The 26050-nt window shown below is 39.9% G+C and overlaps 1 protein-coding gene across 1 annotated transcript in view; it reads right to left on the minus strand.

Annotated features, from left to right (window-relative positions):
* LOC122563201 (mitogen-activated protein kinase 13-like) overlaps nt 1-26050 on the minus strand; it is a 72704-nt gene that overhangs the window by 34188 nt on the left and 12466 nt on the right. Inside the window, exons 3-5 of the mRNA XM_043716754.1 lie at nt 9076-9134; nt 8216-8321; nt 5313-5342 (exon numbers count right to left, since the gene is read on the minus strand). Coding sequence (XP_043572689.1) covers nt 5313-5342; nt 8216-8321; nt 9076-9134 — 195 coding nt within the window. The remainder of the gene's footprint in view (nt 1-5312; nt 5343-8215; nt 8322-9075; nt 9135-26050) is intronic.

The raw sequence follows: 26050 nt of genomic DNA on the forward strand, positions 1-26050 counted from the left end.
TGAGGAGTGACCTTATAGAGGTTTACAAAATTATGAGGGGCATGGATAGGGTAAATAGGCAAAGTCTTTTCCCTGGGGTCAGGGAGTCTAGAACTAGAGGGCATAGGTTTAGGGTGAGAGGGGAAAGATATAAAAGAGACCTATGGGGCAACCTTTTCACAAAGCGGGTGGCATGTGTATGGAATGAGCTGCCAGAGGAAGTGGTGGAGGCTGGTACAATTTCGACATTTAAGAGGCATTTGGATGGGTATATGAATGGGAAAAGTTTGGAGGGATATGGGCTGGGTGCTGGCAGGTGGGACTAGATTGGGTTGGGATATCTGGTCGGCATGGACAGGTTGGACCGAAGGGTCTGTTTCCATGCTGTACATCTCTATGACTCTAAGTCATGGGGGCGCACAGTTCAGAAACAGGCCCTTTGGGCCAATTCATCCTTGCTGACCAGATTTCCTAAACTGAACTAGTCCATTTGTCTGTGTTTGGCCATATCCCTTTAAATATTTCCCATCCATGTACAGTACCTGTTCAAATGTCTCTTAAATATTGTGATTGTACCCACCTCTACCACCTTCCCTGGCAACCCGTTCCACGTATGCACCACCTTCTGGGTGAAAACTTTGCCTGTCAGGTTCTTTCGCCTCACACTTTAAACTTATGCTCTCTAGATATGGACTCCCCCTACCCTGTGAAAAGATCCATTCACCCTATCGACGCTCTCATGATTTTTATAAACCTCTTTATAAAGATCACTTATCAGCCTCCTACACTCAAGGGAAAATGTCACATTCTTCCCTCCAATACCAGTAACATCTTTGAAAGTCTTTTTGGCACCATTTCCAGTTTCATAACATTATTTCTATAACAGGCCAACCAGAATTGTATGCAGTATGCCAAATGTGGCCTTACCAATGTCTTATACAGCAGCAACATAATGTCCCAATTCCTGTAATCAGTCTCTGACTGATGAAAGCAAGCATGCCAAATATGGTCTTCACTGCCCTGTCTACCTGTGACGCCAGTTTCAAGGAAGTATGTACCTGTACCTCTAGGTGTCTCTGTTCGACAAAATTCGCCAGCCTCACCATTAACAATCTAAGTCCTGCCCTGGTTTGTCTTACCAAAATGCAACACCTCACATTTATCTGAATTAAACTCTATGTACTCTGCCTTCATCCATCTTCTTGGTCACCTCTTCAAAAAAACTCCATCAAATTTGTGAGACACAATTTCCCACGCACAAAGCATATTCCTAATCAGTCCTCACCTTTCCAAATGCAGGTAGATTCTGTCTCTCAGAAATCCCTACAACAACTTACCCACCACTGATGTTAGGCTCACCAGTGTTGTTTCCTGGCTTTTCCTTGCAGCCTTTCTCAAATAATAACACCCTCCAGTCTTCCAGCACCTCCACCCATGGCTCTCAACAATACAAATACTTCTGCTAGGGGTTGCCAAGTCAGTGCCAGTATTGTAACTGTTCTGGAACAGCTTGGTGAGGGCACAGCTAGTCTTCAGTATGTGATTACGTCCATTCCAGCTGTCTGTGAGTTTGTAACCTTCAGGGTTCACTCAGTTCCACGGGAACTACATTTCACTGTTTCAAAATATCTGAAATGTTCAGTTTCACCCAGCAATTGGAAAGGGGAAGTGTTGTTATTGTCAGGTTTTTACCAGGTCATGGAGTTCATGGCTCACTGAAGAGGACTTCAAAAGTTACACAGTCAGTTGGACAAAGGGAGAGAGACTCCATGTTGCAGTGCTGCTGGGAAGCCCAGTCAAAGCTGCTCCTCACTAACATCTGGGGCCTGTGCCAAAATTGAGAGAACTGTCCCACAGATCAGTCAAGTAACAGCCTGACATAGACCTACAGAATTATACCTTACAATATACCAGACACTATCCGTGTAGTTTAGCTTCCTTCCCAGCAGCACTGCAACATGGTGTCTCTCTCCCTTTGTCCAACCGAATATGTAACTTTTGAAGTCCTCTTCAGTGAGCCATGAACTCTGTGACCTGGTAAAAACCTGACAATAACAACACATCCCCCTCCCCATTGCTGGGTGAAACTGAACATTTCAGATGTTTTGAAACAGTGAAATGTAGCACCCTTGGAACTGAGTGAACCCTGAAGGTTACAATCCCACAGAAAGCTGGAATGGATGTTATCACATACTGAAGACCTGTGTTTCAGAACTAGCTGTGCCCCTCACCAAGCTGTTCCAGAACAGTTACATCACTAACTGGCATTGACTTGGCAACCCCTAGCATCACTAACTGGCATTGCTATATACAGTGACTTGTTGTTATCCGGTCTGGTTTCATTCCTTTTATCAGGTTTGTTGTGATTAAATACAATGGAATAGCTTGCTATGCCATTTCAGTGGACAGTTAAGAGTCAACCACATTGTCATGGATATGGAATCACATGGAGGCTAGATCAGGCAAAAAGAAAAGGCAGATTTCCTTCCCTAAAGGATACTGGTGAACCAGATGGAGTTTTATGACAATCAGCAATGGTCAACATTACACTGGCTCTTAATTCCATCTGCAGCAACTGGATTTGTATCAATGTCCCAAAGCATTAGCTTCAGTCTATGGATCAGTTGTACAGTAACAACACCACTACCTAACCTTGCCCCTCTTCTACTATTATGACAAGTTGTAATACTTTAGTCAACAAGACAAGGACATTGACTGGTTTCTTATCCCTCACAGACATTGAAATGTAGTAGGATACAGATTCCAAGCTGGAAAATAAGATTGGAAAGAATGTATTAAAAGTTGGATACAGTGGCAGAAATGTGTAATGAAGATTTCCCACCCCATTTCCCTGCAGCAGCAATGAAACTATGCTGTACAGTGGAACAGAATCAAGAAAGCTTCAAAACACCAGCATCAAGCAATACACTTTGGCTCCTTTGAACACAAACTGTCAAGTTACACTTGTTACTGAGTCATACAATTGGTTCTCCTCCCTGAGTATCTTCTGCAATGCCAACCAGTGTGGCTCAAATATAACCTTGTTAGAAACTAAAATGTGGCCTTAATATGTAAAACATTTGGCACAGCAAGCCTTTGGAGTGAACAATAAACAGTTCACTAATGGAATACATGCCAGGAGCTGAAGTGGATGCCACATTTCCAGATCTTCCCAACTGACATAAAACGCAAAAGTAACAAACTATTAGCATGGGCCAACAAACTTATGTCTCTATATTTATGAAGAAATAAAATTATACTGAAGCAAGACAAATACTTTAACTTATATTGCACTGCACTTCCTCCAGATGAAAAACAATACAGGTTTCAAAGTCTGTAAAATGTTCCTTTGGAACTCTGAGTTGCACATTCATGATAAAAAAAAAGTTACATGGGACTGAATTTATGACACTGGTTTAGACCTACTGCAGATCAGCAAAGTAGGATGATACTGAGGAACGAAAGCTGCTGGCTCAAGCCATTTACCACCCATATGTTTCCAGTCCAAGGTCGCACAAAAGGTAAAATGTTGGTAATTAATACATACCATAAATCACGCTGTATAAGTTGACTCAGTATATATGGCAGTCCCATTTTCTACAAAGTGTGTCTAGGTCTACAGTCGTCATATAAATCTCACCCTCTGACCCCCAGCCACTTCTGACAATAAATTTCCTCAGTTCCTGGTTTATTATAATTTCAAAATCATCAATTGTTAAAAATGTAGAAATGCAGAAAGACCGTATGAATCCAAAGACACCTTTGGAAATAAAAGTGACTCAGTGGTTAGCACTGCTACCAGGGAGCCGGGTTCGATTCCAGCCTCAGGCAACTGTCTGTGTGGAGTTTACACATTCTCCCTGTGTCTGCCTGGGTTTCCTTCGGATGCTCTGATTTCCTCCCACAATCCAAAGATGCGCAGGTTAGGAGAATTGGCCGTGCTACATTGCCCATTATGTTCAGGGATGTGTAGGTTAGGTGCATTAGTCAGGGATAAATATAGAGTGGGGTTACTCTTTGGATGGTTGGTGTGGACTTGTTGGGCCAAATGGCCTGTTTCCACATTATAGGATTCCATCAACACTGAACTTCATAGTTCCATGAAAAAAGATGACCTACAACCTTAAAAAGTAACTTATTGAAACCATGTTGAGAATTTACAACAAAATGTATGTGAGATTTTTCATCCTGATTATTAACACTTTCCTTACTGTTTTATATGAATTGTAAAACTCTGCGGTGGTCAAATTTCTATGGGTGGTGTTGGTACATTTTACCATAGCAACTCTAGGGATTGCTGTAGCCCACAGTGGTTCTGTTGGGACCTTTTTACTCGATGAAACTCAAGGCAGAGACACTAATGGAGAGTAAAAGCGCCTTAATGGCAGTTGAAGTTGGTGCACATTTGAAAAGAGTCTCTGTTGTATTAATAAATGAATAGTTTTTAGATAAGCTAATGTGAATGATTTCGATTGATTTGTAAACAGTTTCTATGGAGTTACATGTGTCTCAATTAATCAAATACAAATTAATGGTCCCCTAATTTGTTTTGTTATTAGTGAATTATAATATAGGAAGGAAAATGCTTTGAAATTTGCAATTGAGTTTAATATAGGTTACTTGCTTGGTTACTTGCAGAGTGTAGTTAGATGGACAGACAGTGACTGGTTTTGGCACAAGTTTTCTACTGCAATATATGAGAACAAACTAAATTTTGCAAGTAAAATAATGAAAATATTCCTGCTCCCAAGGAGAGTTCAGCTTTTGTGCCTTTTCATGTGAGCAGTGTACATTTGTTCTGTGTCTCGAATATAAGGCTAAGTGTTTACTTTCCTTTTTGCAGCCTGGTCTGACACATTTTATACTTGCTATTGAAGTCAACCCCTGCTTTGGGAAGAAGGCTGAGAGGCTTCGGGGGTAGACACAGACTGCAATCTATTGCATTTTTATAAGCCTTTCAGACTCCTGTCTCCAGCAAGGTACACACCTTCAGGTCAAAACAAAGCCACATGTGCTTTGTTTGCAAGGCATCCAAATGGTGAAGCCATTACAGCAGATTAAGTGCAAGTACATAATAGTCCAATGACCAACAGAAATTATTTCTATCAATTGTGGACTTTATTTTTGCTAATATATTAAGTAATATAATAAATGTGAGCCATTGTCCCCATATATCATACTCCCCTACTTCCACAACCACCTGAATCAGCAAATTAGACAGCTTTGTATTCGACATATTACATAAATATATAACAGATTAATGAAATTTTCTCCAAGATGGTACATTGTTCCTCTATATTCTTTCTAATAACAGATATTTTAAATCAGCTTACCCTGTGGATTATTCCAGTTGAATGAATATACTGAAAGAAAAATGAATAGTATCTATTATCACAATATTGTTATAATTATTTCACTTAATTAAAATGTTCTTGTTTCATTCATAGTAAATTCATCAAATCAGAATCTTCAGATGTAACTCTGTGCAAGTTTCTGTGAATTAAAATTGGGCCAGTAGTTTCAAAATAGATGAAATGTAAAAAAATCTATCCGGCAGGTACATGGTGTAGTGCATTGATATGTAAATATGCTGTGTTACATAGTAACACAAGACAGTTTCATAAACCCAATTTGGCATACTGACTGCTTCAAATTCCTACAGCTTGTTAGAAGAGAAAAAAAAGTGAGTGATGGCTACATCTATACAGCAATTCATCTTTCTGAGTTATCCTCAAAAGTAGAAGAGATAAGAATAATTGCAATTGGCTGCCAGGATCTCCCTTTGGAGAGAGTTGATTGTTATAGTGGCCTTTTTTTTCCAGAAAGGGGCGAAAAATAGAACAGGCATCATATAATCATGCAGCATTTGCCTTGAAAGTAGAAATTCAGATAGATTCAATGGTCACTATTTGAACTATGTTGCTGGACCATACATCTGACATACCCCATGGTCTCCCTGGTTCAAATTCCCTAGGTTGTCCTGGGGTCTCAGAAACCAGGGTTAAAAATGTTATTGATTTTTTTTTTCTTTTTGTATCAATAAAAAGAAGATCTGGGCTATTATCAACGATAACATAAGCTGTGATGAAAACTTGCATGTGTGTTTTTTTCTAGTGCTATCTATTTTCTTCTCTTCTACATAATCTCTACTTGTGAATTCATATCAAAAAACAAAGTTCTATTTAGTGCAACAAATTTTTTTTCACATTTTAATAGGAATGACTTGGCAACAATTAACGTCACATTTCTTTTCATTACATTTCGCTAAACTAAACTTTATCAACACTTAAACAGCATTAACGAAATAAACTTTCTCATGATCTTGGGTTTAAGGGTTAGCAAGAATATGCCTCCTTGTTTTGAACTCCCCCACCCTAAGGAAAAGACCCTTGTCATTCATCCTACCTATACTACTCGTGAATTTTGTAAACCTCCTACACTCGAGTGAAAAATGCCTCAGCTTTCAAGTCTATTTTTATATCTCAAACCCTACATTCCCGCAACATCCTGGTAAATCTTTTCCGAACTTTCTCCAGTTTAATAATATCCTTCCTGTAACAGGGTGACCAGAACTGCACACAGGCCTCACCAACGTCCTGTACAATCTTGACATCACATCCCAACTCCCATACTCCAAAGTCTGAGCAATGAAGGCAAGCATGCTAGATGCCTTCTTAACGAACCTGTCTACCTGTGATGCAAATTTCAAAGAATTATGTACTTGAACTCCTAGGTCTCTATGTTCCAAAACAATACTCAGGGCTCTACCATTAATTGTATAAGTCCCGTCCTTGTTTGTATTACCAAAATACAACACCTCACATTGATCCAAATTAAACTCCATCTGCCACTCCTCAGTCCATTGACCCAATTGATCAAAATTTCTTTGTAATCTTAGATAACCTTCTTCACTGTCCACTATCTACCATATCACCAATTTTGGTGTTGTCTGCAAACTTACTAACCATGCTTCCTAAATTCTCATCCAAATCATTTACAGAAATGACAAACAAAAGTGGACCCAGTACCGAACCAGGTCTCCAGTCCTAAAAACAACCTCCTACCATCGCCCTCTGTCTCCTACCATTAAGCCAATACTGTATCCAATTGGCAAGCTCACCCTAAATCCCATATGATGTAACTTAATTAATTGTCCTACCATGCAGAACCTTGTCAAAGGGTTTACTGAAGTCCAAGTAAACAACATCTACCACTTTGCCCTCAATCATTTTGGTTACTTCATTAAAAAACTCAATCATGTTTGTGAGACACGATTCTCCTCACATAAAATCATGCCAACTATCCCTAATCAATCTGTGTTCACACTGAGATTTTCAATGTGGACAGTTAGAATTCTAGCAACCTAAAGGGAAATCCAGCAACTCTAAAGAGCACAAACATTATAATGAATCTTGGTTTCAAGCAGCATATTCCCTTTTGATTATGAGCATTAAATATCTTTCTCTGAAAACTGAAATATCTGATTTATTTGTTCTGGGCAAAACAAGGATAGATGTCGATAATGTGTTACATTTGCAAAGGAGCCTGTGTACAACAAAAAATTTATATTTCAATATAATTAATTTATCACAATTGTATCAGTCTTTACTGTTGACAAATAATATCTGCCTTGAACACCAACAAACCTTATCCGTCTGGACACCAACAAATGTTCCAATCGATGGATTCATCCTTAAAAATGGTACACATACCACTATTGAAGACAATATTAATACTGTAAATCAGCTTACAAATCCTTGTAATTGAAATGGCAGCATACATTTCACAACGTAACAGGTGAAAGTCTAACATGATAATGCAAAGGCAGTCAATAAGGAAAGACAGGAAATGACAATCTTTCTTAAGCAGTCCATTAGCAAAAGCATCATATTTTAATAATGTTAATGTTGTACATGGAATCACAGACATTCACCCTGAAGTGTCTGTGTTTGCTCTTTTGTAGAACGATCCAATTAATCCCACTTGTCTGCTCTTGTACCCCTTCAAGTATTTATCCAAGGGCTGACCCAGTATTACCATAGTATCTGATACCATTCAGAAAATGTGCAAAAAGCCATTTGACGTGACTGAACCTGCACAACCCTGCTACTACATACTTATGCATTAAAATAGAATTTAAATATATTGTACTTTCATTTCATAATTTATTTTCATAATAATACATTGCAACAATGTGTCAAACAAAACAAGTTATCGACAGCTTTTTGTTTCTTACCTTAAGACCTTTCAATATCTGATATAAAATGTATTGTATTTTGTCTTCCGATAGCTTTCCCATGACTTTGCTCAAATCAGCATCCATATATGGCATAACTAAGTAGCTAAAGATAAAATATTCAAGGTAAGGTGATCAATTGTTTATGTTAAATAACTATTAGCTACATAAGTTCAGTCAACATATATCACATGAATTTCAGATTACATGTGTTTAGATCAGTGCAATTATTTAAAAATAATCTGTTATGGCGTACCAATTCTCGATTCCACTTCTATCAGATTTTAAGTCATAAAACACCAATCAAAACTCAGGCTAATTTGGACAACGACAACTTGGGAAAAAGCGATCACTGATATCAGGGACTTGACAATACAATAGCAATGATTAATAAAATATGATCCTTCTAAAGTCATAGTACACGTAGTTCCTTTATGCAATGGCTGCATTCTTGTGCAACCCCATGTTATAGAGAAACCGGGCTTTAGAAACAGCGCTTAAAATGTTGCTGATCTAATCGTGTTACAGCTAGCGCACGGTTTAAAAATTTACGCTTTAGAAACAATGTCCCCAGTTTGTTAATCACGTTATAACAAATTCGCATTAACAAAACGTGCATTATAGCAGAACAACCTGTGTCAAATTTGAGCAGTGAGTCACCACTTCAATTCCAGCCCAATGCTTACATCATTCCTTGTAATTAGATGGGTTGGTCATCACTCAGATACCATTCCAATTAAGTGCTAAGTTATTTTCATATTTTGAAATGTTGCACGGAAACTGCAGCCCTGATAGATTTAATGACTCTACGTGACTTTGGCAGCTCTGTTACATAGACTATATATTTTCATAGCACTTACAAATCATTAAATCCATCCAGTGTACGAGCTGGTGTGAAAACATCAATGAGACCAATAACCTGGAAATGAATTGTAGAGTATTTAGGCAGGATCTGTCTTGCATTAACCATTTTTCACCAACTCCTATGAAAACTAAATATATTCTGTTTTAAATGGCGTTACTTATTTTGTTTCTAAAACTTGACCACAAATCTCAACCTCAGGAAAACAGTTAGACTGTAGACAAAAAGAAATTGGATTATCAACATCTGGGGGAAATTTTTCAATTTCCTGAACTTTTCCTTGTCCAAATCAGGTTTTCCAAGCTCTATTTCCTACTCACAGCACACACATTTTTCTTGAATCAAAAATAAATGTTCGACATTTTTGTTTGGAATTTGCTTCTAAAGGATTTGGGGTGTAATCTCAATTCAGTCTGTTGACCTCAATTGTCCAAGGTCAGACATAATGATAGACAAGACTGTGAACCTGTCGGTCAATCTTGTCCTGTGAAAATGCATCAGGCTACCAAAGTTGTAATTTAAAGTTCTTTCAGCTAGCACCAATATAAAATAGTGAATTTTTCAAGAAAATAGGTATTGCTGAGAAAGAGAAAGGAAACGAAACAACGTTTTATTCTATAGTTCATTGCAAGAGCAATCTAAAACGCCTGACTCGCTAGCTTGAAATGTTCGCTCGATAAGTAAGTCTTCACAATGATTTTATAATACCGAAAGCAAACAGATATTGCAGCACAACAATTTTTCATAACATATATCTAAAACGTATTCATGTAAATTAACAAATATATGTATTACATGTGAATGTTTTATTATACTTCAATCAGCCCTTTGAAATGTTTTTGGCATTTCAAACAAAAGCCATTCTAACATCACTTTTTTTGCACTAAGCCTTTAAATACGTCAGTTTTTCTCTATTCTAGTTTAACAAGTTACATTCTTCATGTTTCCTTGATCTGTACGTATGTTGGAGATTTTGGACATCCAACGACAGCTGCTCAATTCAGTTGAGCTCAATTTTCAGGTCTATTCCACACAGTGTAAACTCACATTTCAGTACAACACTGAAGTAGCACTGCATAGGCAGTAGGACCATATTTTCCATCTGATTTAAAAGTTCATGTGAGGGTAACAGACTTCGTGATGCTATAGTTCTTCCTTTGTTCTGGCTAATATTTAATTCCTGAGACCGACTAAACACATCTGCCTGAAACTTACCAGAAACTGGCTAAGTTTCAATTTTGGTGGGCTTTATGGAGGGTTTCTCTTTCTCTGAAGCCTCGTGAATTTTCCCATGTTATCTTTCTGAACTCACAACATTACCTTTACATCATGCTTCTTTGGCAGAAGCACTAGCTCCTGCCTGGGCCAGCCAGGATCCCTGGCACCAGTGCTATCTTTAAAGCCCAACATGCACCAAGCCAATAATCCATAGCTGCCTGCACAGTTCCTGTCAATTCACCCAAACACGTTGGATAGAGGAAATAATCTAGGCATGCTTGGGACACTACAAACATTGCATAGTTACAGGTTATTTCTAATGATACATATTCAAACACTAAAGAATACAGAATAATAATTAAACATGTACAATGTTCTTCCCTATCCAATTATCCAAAGTTTATCTTCTTCAACAGGATCTCACTGTGAACAAAGCTGGAGGGTATATGCAATCTTGTAGTGACTGGAATTGTTATAGTATACCACACAATTAAATAGTAGTGATCTTTCAATGCATTTCTCAAAAAATACAAAAAAAATCTCCAGTCCATTGTTTATCAAATTGTTTCTCATTGTTGTGGTTATTTTCTCATGCTCTGTATACAATTTACCCAATAGTGCCAGAATTTCCTGTAAAGGGCATGTAATTGCATTCTTCGGTAATTAAACTCTTACCTTGTGCGCTATTGCTCAACATTTTCGCCTATCATGTTGCTGAAACTGGTAACAACAAGGGAATACACAAAAAAGCAAAAACTGGAAAAACTCAGCAGGTCTGGCAGCATCTGTGGAGAGAAAGCAGAATTAACCATCTGTTCATTTCCATAACAGAATGGAGTTGGCAGTGTCTGGAAGATAGCTAATTAAAAGTTCTACCTGAATGCAAAGGTCCACATGGTTCAGACTGCCATGATGATGAGCTTTGAGAAGGGAAAGTCCAATGAAAGCCATTGCAACCTCAGGTAACAGGGTTTCCAAGATATCCCTGAAAGTGTCAGCCACAAGATAGTCAGCACCAAACTGAGAAACAGACAGTGGATGGTAGAGGTAGCCAGCCCTGAAACTGATGCAGGTAAAACACTGGCACTACTTTTCACCACACAGAACATGATTGGGAGCTAACATTCAGATCGAAGAGACTGAGTTCGTGAAGAGTTAAAGAAAGCCAGAAGGGTCACTTAACTGGGCTTAGTGGAAGGAGTCTCCAGTGTAATTTTAAATTCTGAGATTATAATTACTTGGCTCGGAAAATAAAATGGAAACAAGCTCTCAGGAGCCAAGTATGAAATGGGACTGATTTCCAGAGGCCACTTAAGTGATAGCATAAAGTATAAGAATAACAGATTTTCAGTTGTGTTGAAAGCTAAATGGGGAATTGTCATCTCTAGTTTACAGTATAAATTGCCTGCTGAATCATGTTGAGATAACACTGCTTTTCACTTGCTTGTTGCAATCCTTTCAATCAGTCACTTGAAGTTTAAGTTCTTCTTTTTAAAGAAGTATTCATCATGTGAATTATTGTGAACAACAATTAGCACACAGTCATTGAACACCACAACAGTTATGTTAATATGGAAGGGAGTTGCCAATGTAAATAGCCCAGAGAGATGCTGAAGGGTTTGCAGTTGATCATGACAGGTCCCAGGGACAGGTTGACCATGAATCTGCCTCAGAAAGGTCACCTCCGTCCTTCATCATTTTTCTTTCAGCAGCCAACTGGAAAATTTGTGGGTCAGTAGCTTCAGCTTCCCCCTCCCCTCCCCACAGGCACAGCCCCAAACTATTAACTTGGTTTGGACTGCTAACTTCATTTTAACACTTACATCAATTTTTAAAGCATAAAAATCCATTTTTAAGATTTGAATGATCCTGGCTCATGGAGGAAGTTTTGCAAAGATCCATTTTTTCTATTCAGAGCTTGAGGCCCAATTTAGAAGAGTATTTGGCAATAGCTTAATCATGTTACTTTCTGCAACTTGTGGTGTGGAACATTTGCAGCTTTTAAAGAGAAATAGTGGAGTGATTTAAATTCTTTGCTTTACTCACTCATTGTTGCAAGTATGTTCAATTAAGTTACTTTTGACTTACTTTAACACAATTAAATATTAAATTGCAAACCCTGTAAATATTTCACATTCAAATGCAATGCTTCCAAAAGATATGATGGACAGAACCTTAAACCATTTTATATCTTGTATGCATTCCTAGTTAGGCAGCAGCAGATTCCCAATTGGCACATTGTTTTTGTTATACACCTTATCAACAGCCCCACTCATTACTGGTTGTGAACTTATAAAACTCACTACACAAACGGGCCATCAGGAAAGCTTGACATGGAAACCATAGTGAGTTGCTAGCAAATTGAACTTGCCACTTGCTCCAAAAATCTCTGTTAGGCACCAAACCATGGATACATTCCACAGGCACGGCCACTTGCACTTCACGTCCACAGACATTGGCATTCGACATGCCAGCATCTGCGAACCTTCATGGCACATCTCTGATCAACTTACAGGATACTTCTTCACTTTATTGCTGCACATCTGGCTGCGCTGGCAATTATCAAGGACACTTTGCACTCAAGGACATGCACCAGCTCACAGACTGGATCAGGCTGCATGTCTCTGCTCTTTGCTCACTGTCATAGGGCTCGTTCATTCTACCAGAATACTCACAGCATCCCCACCTTGAAATGCCTTTTTGCGTTTTCCTCTCTGGGGGTCCCAGCACAGTAAGTTAAGGGCAGCTTCCAATGTTAGTCTAGGCACTGGTTGGGTGGGTCAGGTCAAGATCTTTTGCTTTTAAGGGATGAGGAGCCAAGTGATTTACAACACACCTTGAAGCTTTCTGTCCTATTATGCACTTCTTCGCTGTTGGAATGAGAGAGAATGTGTGAATACAGAAGATGGAAGTGAGTGATACAGCTATTACTGTTGGTGCTGGTGGGAGATTTCCTGAGTGTGCAACTAGACAGTACAGTGGGCACGCAGGGTTAATGGTTTTGTAGGTTGCAATGGGTGTTGGTGAGTGGGGAACATGTTGTTGGCAATCATAGGAGTGGTATAGCATGAGCCTTGGTGGGAACTGGGTGCAGTAGTATGACAGAGTGATTGTGAAGTATCGGAGAGAAGGTGGTTGCACTAATGCTGGCAGAGTGGACACTGACCTTCTTGCTGTATTTCTGGGCATTCCTCTCGATGACTGAAACTGAACTGTCTTGGGTAAAAACCCTGGACCAAGCAGACATGGTCTTGTGTCTTGACCTCCTCTGTTGGTCCTTGGCAAAAAGAACTCCTGTCTATACACCACAGCCAACCAGCAGGACCTCCAGGACCCTGCATACAAAGCAAAGCACCAATTTTTCCCCATCTGACTTGTCCAGGACAGATGTCAGGAATTGTGCAGGGCAGCTCCTGAATGACAGCACTTTGTTTGAGTGCACAACGGCCTTTTAAATATGGCACAATGCCAGGAATACTGCTCAATTCTGGGATCTCCAGTGAGTAGCAAATTGTTCCAGAAACAGCAAATGGTAAGATGGGGTGGAAATTGGAGGTGATACTTGTATGAGACTGAATCGCCAATTAATGCAATAAGCTTGGTAAGATACCGCAAGAAAAGTCACATGGCCTCATGGTGCAAATCACTCCACCAAATTCAACAGACCTGCACTTAGCCATAGTGACAAATGTACAGGTATACAAAAAAACCCTTGCAGTTGTAAAATATATCAATTGCTGATGATATATTTTGCCACAAGGGGGCACAATCTCACAGTAATTGCTGGAGTGTGAGCTCACCTTGTTTGTCCAGCCTCTCAAAAGATACCCAAATAGTATCAAGAGAAAATGGCCTTTCTCAGAAACTCAGCTAATGTTCTGGAGACCTGGGTTCAAATCCTGACATAGCAAATGATGGAATTTAAATTAAATAAAAATATCTCAAATTAAGAATTCACTGATTCCCATGAAACCATTGTTAATTATTGGTAACCCGGCTCACTAATCCTTGAGTGAGGGAAATCTGCCATTCTCACCAGGTCTGGCCTACATGTGACTCCAGACCCATAGCAATGTGGCTGACTCTCAACTGAAATGGCCTAGCAGATCACTCAGGTATATATCAATTACTAGAAATAAAAACAGATGGACTATCTGATATTGACTTCGGCACCGGATATGGCAATGGCAAAAACAACCTTGTCAACCCTGCAAAGTTGACCTTACAAACATCTGGGGTCACAACTGAGAGAGCTGTCTCACAGACTAGTCAAACTCACAGAATCATACCTTACAGACAATATCCTCAGCATTGACTCCGGACCACATGAAGTGTCATAGCTTCAGGTTAAACATAGGGAAAGAAACCTGCTGATTATCATGTACCATTCTCACTCAGCTGATGAATCAGTACTTCTCTAAGTTGAACACCACTGACAGAAAGCACTGAGGGTGACAAGGACACAAATTGTATTCTGGGTGGGGAATTTCAACGTCCACTAAAATAACTCCATGTAGGCCGGTATCCTGTCACCAAATCACCCTTTATTTACATGTGGAGAGTCTTTGACATTGATCCAGCTCCCTCAGAGCCAGCTCACAGAGTGAGCAGAACCTCTGACATTCCCGTTTATCACTGCCAACCAGAGCTCCCTGATTGGACCAGGTTAACAGCCCCAATCAGAGAATTCATATTCTATGATGTCGACATGACTGTGCTCATTACAATCACTACATCCACCACCAAGAGTGGCTCAGCAGTAGTATTACTGATCAAGCTGGTCAGGTCCTAAAAGATATAGCTGCTACAATGCGTCTGCAGCAGGTGGTGAGGGAACCAACAAGAGAAAAAAACTTACCTGACCTCAGCCTGACCAATCTGCCGGGTGCAAATGCATTTGTCCGTGATAGTATCAATGAGAGTGACCATTGCACAGTCCTTGTGGAAACTAAGCCCTGCCTTTACATTAAATATGTTATGTGGTACAATCAGCATGCTAATTGGGACAGGTTCAAACAAATCTAGTAGCTCACGACTAGGCATCCATGAGGCATTGTGGGCCATCAACAGTAGCAGAATTATACTCCAGCACCATCTACAATCTCACGGCCCGGCATATCCCCCATTCAACCATTACATCAAGGCAGGGGATCAACCATTTCAGGAGGCCAAGATGGATCATGTATATCGTAGAAGTGCAGGAGGGCATGCCAGAAGCAGCACTAGGCATACGTAAAAATGAGGTGTCAACCTGATGAAACTACCAAACAGAACTACTTGCATGCCAAACAGCATAAGCAGCAAGTGATAGACAGAGCTAAGCAATCTTACAACCAATGGATCAGGTCTAAGCTCTGCAGTCCTGCCACATCCAGTCGTGAAGGGAGGTGGACAATTAAACAACTCACTGGAGGAGGAAGCTCACAAATATCCCCATCCTCAGCGACAGAAGAGCTCAGTTCATTAGTGCGAAAGATAATGGATTGCAGCTCAGCATTACCTTCAGAAGGACAGCTAGGGATGGGCAATAAATGCTGATCAGCCAGCGATTGACGCATCAGCCTACTACTCTTGATTAACTTTGCAGTGAAATGATCAATGGTTAAGGGTGCTGTGTTTGGTTTATCAAAGTGCCAAACTTTGACAATATGCATTGCTATTTCCATCCCAATCCTCATTCAGCAGAGATAGAAAGAAAATGGATGCTTCTAATTTTCAGAATCCTCAAAGCTGATCACACGCTATCTTTGATGAGGAAAAGTAATGAGATGAGACTGGACCAGAAATGGAACCAAAAGTAGCCAATCACTTTTTTTTAAAACCCATCATTATGCTGTCAATTATATTTGAATCACTTTTCTTAACTATTAATATTTTTACTGCTTAAAAGTTCTAAGATTAATTTTCACTTCCAAAAATACACTCTACAAATGTAAGAAAACATGATAGTTTGTACACAATGTTGACCCATCAAACTGCTTGATGCTTAATTGGCTGGGTTTAGTTTTACCTGCAATGTTCATGCTGTCAAGACTCACAAGCAATGTTCATATCATACTTCTTTCATCCCAATAAATATTGTACAAGCAGTAGGATGAGAATAGATTAGAACTGAGGAATGGAAGGTATCATCCTGTGTCTCTGAATAAGAGTTCATGATACATCTGCCTAAAGTTCCAAGTCTGTAGGCGTTATGGCAACACTTTGGGCCATTACACTTACTTTCCATAAATCTCAGGCTTACTTTATGTTCATGATTGACTGGTAGAAGTTTAAATCAACGAGGAGAAAGTGAGGACTGTAGATGCTGGAGATCAGAGTCGAGAGTGTGGTGCTGGAAAAGCACAGCCGGTCAGGCAACATCCAAGAAGCAGGAGAATTGACATTTCAAGCACAAGCACTTCATCAGGTATGAAGAGCTTATGCCTGAAACGTCGATTCTCCTGCTCCTTGGATGCTGCCTGACCTGCAGTGCTTTTTCAGCACCACACTCTCGATTCTAGTAGAGGTTTAATAAACCTCTGACTTTCTGTGTGCTCATGATTGACCGTAAAGGCTTAATATTCATTACAGTTGAGCGAATGAGTCAACAGAGATCACAGATAAATAGAAATAGTTATTAGAAAGAAAACAGAAAAGCATGAATCGGAGAATGGAGATAACATGTTCTAAACTACTCTACACATTGTTAGTAATTTGGTTGCGTTGGTGTTACTACTATTGCTGTGATTCCTGACTTCAATGTTTTGCACTGCCCTCAGTGAAAATCATTAACATCTGGAAGCAAGAACAGTCAATACCAAATGAACAGCTCCGAGTGACTTTGCAAAAACAGTCAGAAAGCAGCTGGAGTCAACATTATCATGCTGTATAATTCGGTACTTTTTACTGATTTGATTTTTTTTGTTAAAAGCATAAAAGATGTAATGGGCTGGAAGGGTATTGAAAATTAATAGTATTAGTTCACAGTGCACTCATAAATGGTAAATTTATAACATTTGGCAAACAAAGCCAGTAGTGCCCAGCTGTGCCTGTAAAGTCTAATTTAAATCACTGATGCCTTTGATTGTTAAATGACCAAAACAGGGGATAGCGAATATAGGTTTTATTTTGTTTGCTAACATCTAAAATTTTAATCATTCCCTGGCTAATACTTTAAATTAAATATTTTCACATCAACCAAAATAAATGAGACATTTCTTTCACTGTAACTTAGTGGAACAGCTAAGTACAGATTTCAGTAATTCTGCCTGTGGATTGAAATGAATTTATATTGTTTAATTAGCTTCTTACATTCTGTGTGATTGAAGTGCTGTGCTGCTGAGGACTGGCTGGACTCCAGGCTACTATTTTCCTTCCTTCTATCCATGATAAGGCCAAATAATTTAATATGAAACATCATATATACTGTGGACAGATTTAAACATAGCCTTGAACACAAAATTGGTGGGAGTGACAGATGGGTTATTTCTGTGCTGTTTACTGCCCTTTAACAGCAACTACTAGATTTTACAGCAGACACCAGTGATGCAGGATAGAACATTTGGTCATGCAATACCCATTTTGCAGTCACTGACTTAATTATTTATTAAGCCCCAGTGTGACATGTAAAAAGGATGAATACACTTCCAGATAGAGGTCAACTAAGAAGGGGTCTTATATCAGTTTGAAGTCTCCACTGTCCTTGTCCTGCTGCATCTGGTAATACAAGACCATGGCCTTCTAGATACATTAACTCAAATTTCCTTCCTTCATATAGAGCTCATGTGCTGCCCATCCCCAACTTCACATTATAAGGAAGCATGCGGCCATGCATGACCTCCAATTTCCCCAGTTGATTGCTACTGCTCCTGAACCATACCAACCTCTGTTCCTTACCCCTTCTCAGTCAACCTCCAATCACTCCTTCCTCCCATTAACTATGTATCCTCTAATTCTCTGGTTTCACTCTGGCATAAACAATGCCCACACTTCTTTTGGCTTTTCACTATTCAGCAGTTTGTACCAAGCAGTTACTCTGTCATGAGACCCAAAATCTCATGATTGTGCTCCTGGAAGACCATGCCTAAATCTCCAGACTGCTGTGCTTATAGCTGGTACCGATCTCCAATGAAGGTCAGGTTTTAAGACGTGTAGATTACCATGCCACGCCTACTAATTTTTAAAACAGTCAGAGCGACCTCCACATATCTGGCAGGAGATATGTTTCACGAGGTTCATGACAGTAGTTACCATATTCTGTGGAGCAAGAGGAAGCCATTTTGACAGCTCCTGTGAAATGTTCAGTAATAAACTGTGAGGATGGCTGGATATATTTCTGGATCATGAAGACTGCATAGAACCAGGTGGTGCCCTCAGGCTAGGCTGGCAGGGTCTGGTGGCGTGTCCTTCTCTGACTGTTCCCTGGGAAAAGGATGTCCCTCTTCTGTACCACCCCATTAGGACAGGTCAGCTCTTTTTTTTCCCCCCCTCCTAAGACAAATGCCCACCTGAAGAAGTATCTAAGGACTATGTCAAAATTCTGTAAGTGCTCCTTATTGGCCTTCCCTATTATTAGCATATCATCTAAATAAATGGCAACCTGGGTAGACCTTGGAAAATGTTCTGAAAGATTGCACCGGCTGACGATACCCCAGATGGCAGTCTCATACCCTATGAGTATTAACAGTAGCATACTTCTGGGAATCCTCATCTAACCGCAATTGCAAGCACACATGGCTCACATCCAGTGGAGCAAAATACTCTTTAAGCATGTCTGCCATTCCCTTATTTTCAAGTATGAGATGGTACCCTTTTATCTGGAAGCAACCCACTCTTTTGTTAATATTATTTTCTGGATCGACTTCTAAAATCTCATTTTCCTTTATTCTATTCCCAGATGTTCTGTTATGATGCATGTTGAAACTTCCCTTTCTCCTTCCCTCTATACCATGTATATTTCGTACAACATTCTTCAATATGATTCTCTCCTCATTTATTACACTCAACTTTTGATAAACTTTTTTTTGCTCTAAGTTCTTTATTCAACTGTGACTCAATTGGTAACATACTTAATTTTGAGGCACAAGATCAGGGGTTCAAGTTCCACTCAAGAAGTGGAGCATAAAAAAAGTGTGAAAAAGTCAAAAAGTCTAAAAATACTATATTTGAAAACATATTGTATTCACAAAAAGGTAGATGCAGTGACAGCTCAAACAGTTATACTTGGAGACATGGATGACTAAGGCTGGGAACTCAGTGTCTAAAAACATTCAATCTTTCAAAAGAACAAGGAAAATGGTAAAAGGTGGAGTGGTTTTTGTGAAAGATTAAATCAGTACAGGAGTGAAAATACAGTGATATTAGTACATGAAATCTAGATATGGAATCAGTCTGGGTAGAGCCAAGAAGTAACAAGGGGTGGAAATGTTGCTGGGAGTTGTCAATAAGGCTCCAGACAATAATGGTAAGATAGGGAGTGGCATTAAACTCAAAATTAGAGATGCAAACAACAAAGGTGTCACAATAATCATTGGTGATTTTAATATACATATAGACCAGGTAAACCACTTTAGTAATAATACTGCAGTGGATAAATTCCTGGAGTGAATACAAACTGGATTTTTGGACTGATGCATTGAGGAATCAAGGGGAGTGAACTTGGATCAAGCCATCCTAGATTTTGTTTCGTGCAATGGGAGGGGTGTCAATTAGCAATCATGTTGTGAGAGGTCCTTTTGGCAAAAATTATTAGAACATGATAGAATTCTTTATTGAGATAGGAAGTGAGTCCAATTAAAGCAAAATAGAGTCATAGAGATGTACAGCATGGAAACAAACCCTTTGGTCCAACTCATCCATGCCGACCAGATATCCCAACCCAATCTAGTCCCATCTGCCAGCACCCGGCCCATATCCCTCCAAATCCTTCCTATTCATATATCCATCCAGATGCCTTTAAAATGTTGCAATATTACTAGTCTCCAACACTTCCTCTGGCAGCTCATTCCATACACACACTACCCTCTGCATGAAAACATTGCCCCTTAGGTCTTTCCCCTTTCACCCTAAATCTATGCCCTCTAGTTCTGGACTCCCCACCCCAGGGAAAAGATTTTGTCGATTTATCCTATCCATGCCCTTCATGATTTTATAAACCTCTATAAGGTCACCCCTCACCATCCGATGCTTCACGGAAAACAGTCCCAGCCTGTTCAGCCTCTCCCTACAGCTCAAATTCTTCAACCCTGGCAACATCCTTGTAAATCTTTTCAGAACCCTTTCAAGTTTCACAACATCGTTCCTTTAGGACGGAGACCAGAATTGCACGTAATATTCCAGAAGTGGTCTAACCAATGTCCTGTACAGTTGCAACATGACCTCCCAACTCCGATACTCAATACTCTGACCAAAAAAAGAAAGCATACCAAACACCTTCTTCACTATTCTATCTACTTGTGACTACTTTCAAGGAGCTATGAACCTGCACTCCAAGGTCTCTTTGTTCAGCAACACTCCCTAGAACCTGACCATTAAGTGTATAAGTCCTGCTAAAATTTGCTTTCCCAAAATGCAACAACTCACACTTATCTAAATTAAGCTCCATCTGCCACTCCTCAGCCCATTGGCCCATCTGATCAAGATCCCATTGTAATCTGGGTAACCTTGTTTATTGTCCACTACACCTCCAATTTTGGTGTCATCTGCAAACTTACTGACTATACCTCTTACGCTCACATCCAAATCATTTATATAAATGATGAATGTAGTGGACTCAACACCGATCCGTGTGGCACTCCACTGGTCACAGGCCTCTAGTCTGGAAAATAACCTTCCACCACCAGCTTCTGTCTTCTACCTTTGCGCTAGTTCCAAATCCAAATGACTAGTTCTCCCTGTATTCCACGAGATCTAACCTTGCTAACCAGTCTCCCATGGGGAACCTTGTAGAACGCCTTACTGAAGTCCATATAGATCACGTCTACTGCTCTGCCCTTATCAATCCTCTTTGTTACTTCTTCAAAAAACTCAACCAGGTTTGTGAGACATGATTTCCCATGTACGAAGCCATGTTGACTATCCCTAATCAGTCCATGCCTTTCCAAATACATGTACATCCTGTCCCTCAGGATTCCCTCCAACAACTTGCCCACCACCAACGTCAGGCTCACCAGTGTATAGATCCCTGGCTTTTCCTTACCACCCTTGTTAAATAGCGATACCACATTAGCCAACCTCCAGTCTTCCGTCACCTCAGCGGTGACTACCGATGATTCAAATATCTCAGCAAGGGGCCCAGAAATCACTTCTCTAGCTTCCCACAGAGTTCTAGGGTACACCTGATCAGGTCCTGGGGATTTATCCACTTTTGACTGAGTAATTTTATTGAAAGGCATGACAATGGACAGATAATAGTTAATATTTAATGAATGCATATATTAAAGCAGGTACACATTCCTTTTGGACAAAAGAACACAACAGGAAAGTGACCCAACTTTGGTTAACAAAAGGAATTAAGGATAGCATTAGATTTAAAGTGAAGTTGTATAAAGTTGCTTGAAAAGAAAAACAAGTCTGAGTACTGGAAACAATTTAGAATTCAGCAAAGGAGGAGAGATTATGTTGAAAGGGCTTGTATTCACTGGGATGTAGATGAATGAGAGGAGATCCAATTAAAACATATAACATTCTGTGAGGGCTACACAGACGTTATGCAGGGATGACCTTTCCCATTGCTGGTGGGCACAGAGCAAAGGATCATGATCTTAAGATAAGTAGTCGGCCATTTTGGACTAAGGTAAAGAAATATTTCTTCCCTCAGAGGGGTTGGTGAACCTGTTGATTTCTCTGCCACAGAACGACAAGGAAACCAATTCACTGAACATATTTAATAAAGTAAAAGATAGATTTCTAGGGGATAAAGGAGTCAAAAGGTATGTGTTATGTGCTTTCAGAAGGTGGTTGAAAAAGAGTCAAATATGAAACTTGTGAAAATGTTTCTGTTTTAAAAAGAAAATGACCAATTTAATGAAATGGGATGCAAGCAGGAAATATAAACTTGGAATTTATAAATGCTCTTGAGTTTGACTGGATGTGGGTAGTAAGTTACCCGGGACGTCTTTTTCAAAGTAAAATCATGGAATGGTATAGCATAGTAGGAGGACATTTGGCTCACTGTATCTGCACTGACTTACTGAAATAACTATCAATTTAGCTCCATTAATGCTGCCCTTTCATTTAAACATAAGCACAAGAGGATTAATATAAAGTTTGCTGTTGTTGCTAAATTAGGTGGCTTGGCAAACCGTGCAGAAAATAGAGGAGATTGCAGGAGGTCAAAGACAGTTGTTTCTAAACATATTATAGCTCTTAAATTTTTCACAATGCATACCGATAAGAAGCTTGCATTCTCCTGAATGCCACTTCTATGCATTTTTGCCTGTCAACATGAATTTAGAAATTGTCACTTCAGCTGTCTCTTTCAATCAGCACATACCAGATGTGAAGGCAGTCAGTTCTCAGCACTTCCATTTAATAAGCTGACCAGGGGGTCCAAGGAGAAATATCTTTTTTTTCCCCTAACCAGGGCACAAGTAGGCACAACACATGAACTGGTACAGATTGCTCCCAATGGGTCAGGTTTCAAATGCGAAGGAACATTGCATTAACTCATTTTTAGCTCATTTACTTTTCAGAAGTAGTCTAGTCTATGGCATGAATTCACTTTCTAATGTTGCTTCACAATCAGCAAAGCATCAAGTAGTTATAAGAAGCCACAGGAATTTCTATGCAATTCACTGTTTGTGCCTGGTATTTTACATAACCGTACCTTACATCAGATGCATTATTTTATTTGTGAAACAAAACTTTGTTCAGAGAAATAAAAGTTATGTCATAAGAAATTAACCCTTGTGAAATGTGGAGCTAAGGCTGAACTTTCAGATTTGGGTGGCATGGTGGCTCAGGGGTTAGCACTGCTGCCTCCCAGGACAAGGACCTGGCTTCGATTCCAGCCTCAGGTGACTGTCCATGTGGAGGGTGCACATTCTCGGCAGTCTGCATGGGTTCTTCCTGGTGCTCCGATTTCCTCCCACAGTCCAAAGATGCACAGGTTAGGTGGGTTAGCCATGTTGAATTGTCCGCAGTATCCAGGGATGTGTAGGTTAGGTGGATTAGTCATGGGAAATGCAGGTTTACAGGGATAGGGAGGGGGGTGGTTCTGAGTGGGATGCTCTTCGATGCTCTGAGTGTGGATTCAAAGGGCCAAAATGCCTGCTCCCACACTGCTCCCTGATTCCATTATCAAATGCCTAAGGAGCTTTGGGAACTTATCCCTCAATGGATAGAAAGTTGTAAGAATGTTTAGGGTGTAGGTTTGCTCGCTGAGCTGTAGGTTTGATATCCAGACGTTTCATTACCTGGCTAGGTAACATCAGCAGTGGCGATCTCCAAGCGAAGCGAAGCTGTTGTCTCCAGCTTTCTATTTATATCTTTCTCCTGGATGGGGTTCCTGGGGTTTGTGGTGATATCATTTCCTGTTCGTTTTCTGAGGGGTTGATGGATGGCATCTAGATCTATGTGCTTGTTTATGGAGTTGTGGTTGGAGTGCCAGGCCTCTAGGAATTCTCTGACATGTCTTTGCTTAGCCTGTCCCAGGATAGAATGTAGATATGGATCATTTTTATTTCACACTGTTCCCCTCAAAAATCGTGATCTATTTCTAAAAACTGAAGAATGGCCAGTACACATTATCTACCTAGGCCTGACCAAAGTCAAGTGCAGTACTTGGGCAGTTTCAGAATGACATGGCTGTTCACAGTAAAGAAGGGAACATACACATAATCCCTAAGTAGTGCATAGCATTAACTAAAATTAGATTTCCTTTAAATCAACATTGTAAAATTTCAAATTTCTGATTAAAATGCTACAAGATCTTGGGTGCAGACAACAGCAGTCTATGCCATCAACAACATGACTACAATTTAATAAAGTTTTTGGATAATGCAACTGACTCTTTCTCAAAGATGTGAACACAGAAAAATCTATTTATAGGTGAAAACATTTTGGTACAGAGGCTTTGAAGGTCACATTTAAATAACATTGTTTTGACTTTCTAAAACCTTTAAATGTTTATAGCTGTAGTAATTGAGACTTCCTGCTAAAGAAACTGACTGTTATGCTTGTATACGCAAATTTGATCTGTCAAATTAAAATAGCATAGGGAAAAATGGGAACATAAGAATCTCTTAGAAGAATATTCACCAAGTACTTTCTCCGGATTAGTGATTTGGACCTGTACTTTAGTAGGCTGAAATCCAAGTTGAATTGACGACAATAGATGAATTACTTTCAGATGGAAGCCAAAAACATCCCTAAGGTGCAGAAGTTAATTGTTGCTGACACTGCAAAGCTCTTGAAGCAATACATTTATTATTATATGACAAGCTATCTTGACGTCTTCCACTCTCTTGGCATTGAACATAGAAAGGTGTAGTGCAGGAACAGGCTTTTCAGTCCACCATGCCTGTGCCAACTATGATGCCATTTTAATCTAATTCCATCTGCCTGAACATAGTCTGTATCCTTTGATTCCCTGTTTGTTCATGTGTCTGTCCAAATACCTGTAAAATGTTACTATCTTATCTACTTCTAACCCCTTCCTTCACAGCACACTCGAGGAAACAAAGAAACGTAACCCAGTATGTCTTATGATGAGTTGAATTGAAAATGTTTTATCAAATCTAGCTTGGATGTCAGACTGCAACTGGACTGCTTGTGTAGGACAGCCTGCACACAGAAAAATCAACATACCACGAGGAACACACAAGATTGTATTTCAACTGCATTGCTGAATTTCCCAATTAGCAGACATTTCCTGCCACTAACTTACTCCAAGCAATTATTCAATATATGAAACCCTATTGTAGAACAGAGCAGCACTGTTCTAACAAGTACTGAATTGTCTGAAACCTATTTCTCTGCAACTAAATGGAATAAAGAAAATTTAGATCGTTCAAGTGTGTCTTGAAGAATAAAGATGAAACCATTTGAAAGGAAGCTTTTGTTTAAAGTATTTTTACTTTAGAGGCTACAATAAGTGACTTGTTTTGTATCATTGTCAAAAAGTGTGGTGCTAGAAAAGCACAGCCGGTCAGACAGCATCCGAGGAGCAGGATAGCTGATGTTTCAAGCATAAGCTCTTCACCAGGAATGAGGAGGTAGCCCAAGGAGGCTGAGAGATAAATGGGAGATGGATGGAGCTAGGGAGAAGGTAGCTGGGAATATGTTAGATAGATGAAGGTAGGGGGGGGATGATGCTGGTAGGTTGTAGTGGAGGATGGAGCGGATAGGTGGGCAAGAAGATGGACAGGTAGGACAGTTCAAGAGGGCGGTGCTGAGTTGGAGGGGTGGATCTGGGATAAGGTGGGGGGAGGGGAGATGAGGAAACTAGGGAAATCAACATTGATCTCGTGTGGTTGGAGGAGCCCAAGGTGGAAGATGAGACGTTCTTCCTCCAGGCATCAGGTGGCTAGAATCTGGCGGTGGAGGAGGTCCAGGACTTGCATGTCATTGGTGGAGTGGGAGGGAGAATTGAAGTGTTCGGCCACAAGGCGATGGGGTTGTTTATTGAGTGTGTCCCAGAGTTATTCTCTGAAGCATTCTGCAAGTTGGCATCCTGTCTCTCCAATGTAGGAAGACCACATCGGGAGCAATGGACACAGTACATGATGTGTGTAGAGGTCAGGAAAATCTCTGCCGGATGTGGAAGGATCATT

Source organism: Chiloscyllium plagiosum, chromosome 26, assembly GCF_004010195.1.
Source record: "Chiloscyllium plagiosum isolate BGI_BamShark_2017 chromosome 26, ASM401019v2, whole genome shotgun sequence".
Taxonomy (NCBI): domain Eukaryota; kingdom Metazoa; phylum Chordata; class Chondrichthyes; order Orectolobiformes; family Hemiscylliidae; genus Chiloscyllium; species Chiloscyllium plagiosum.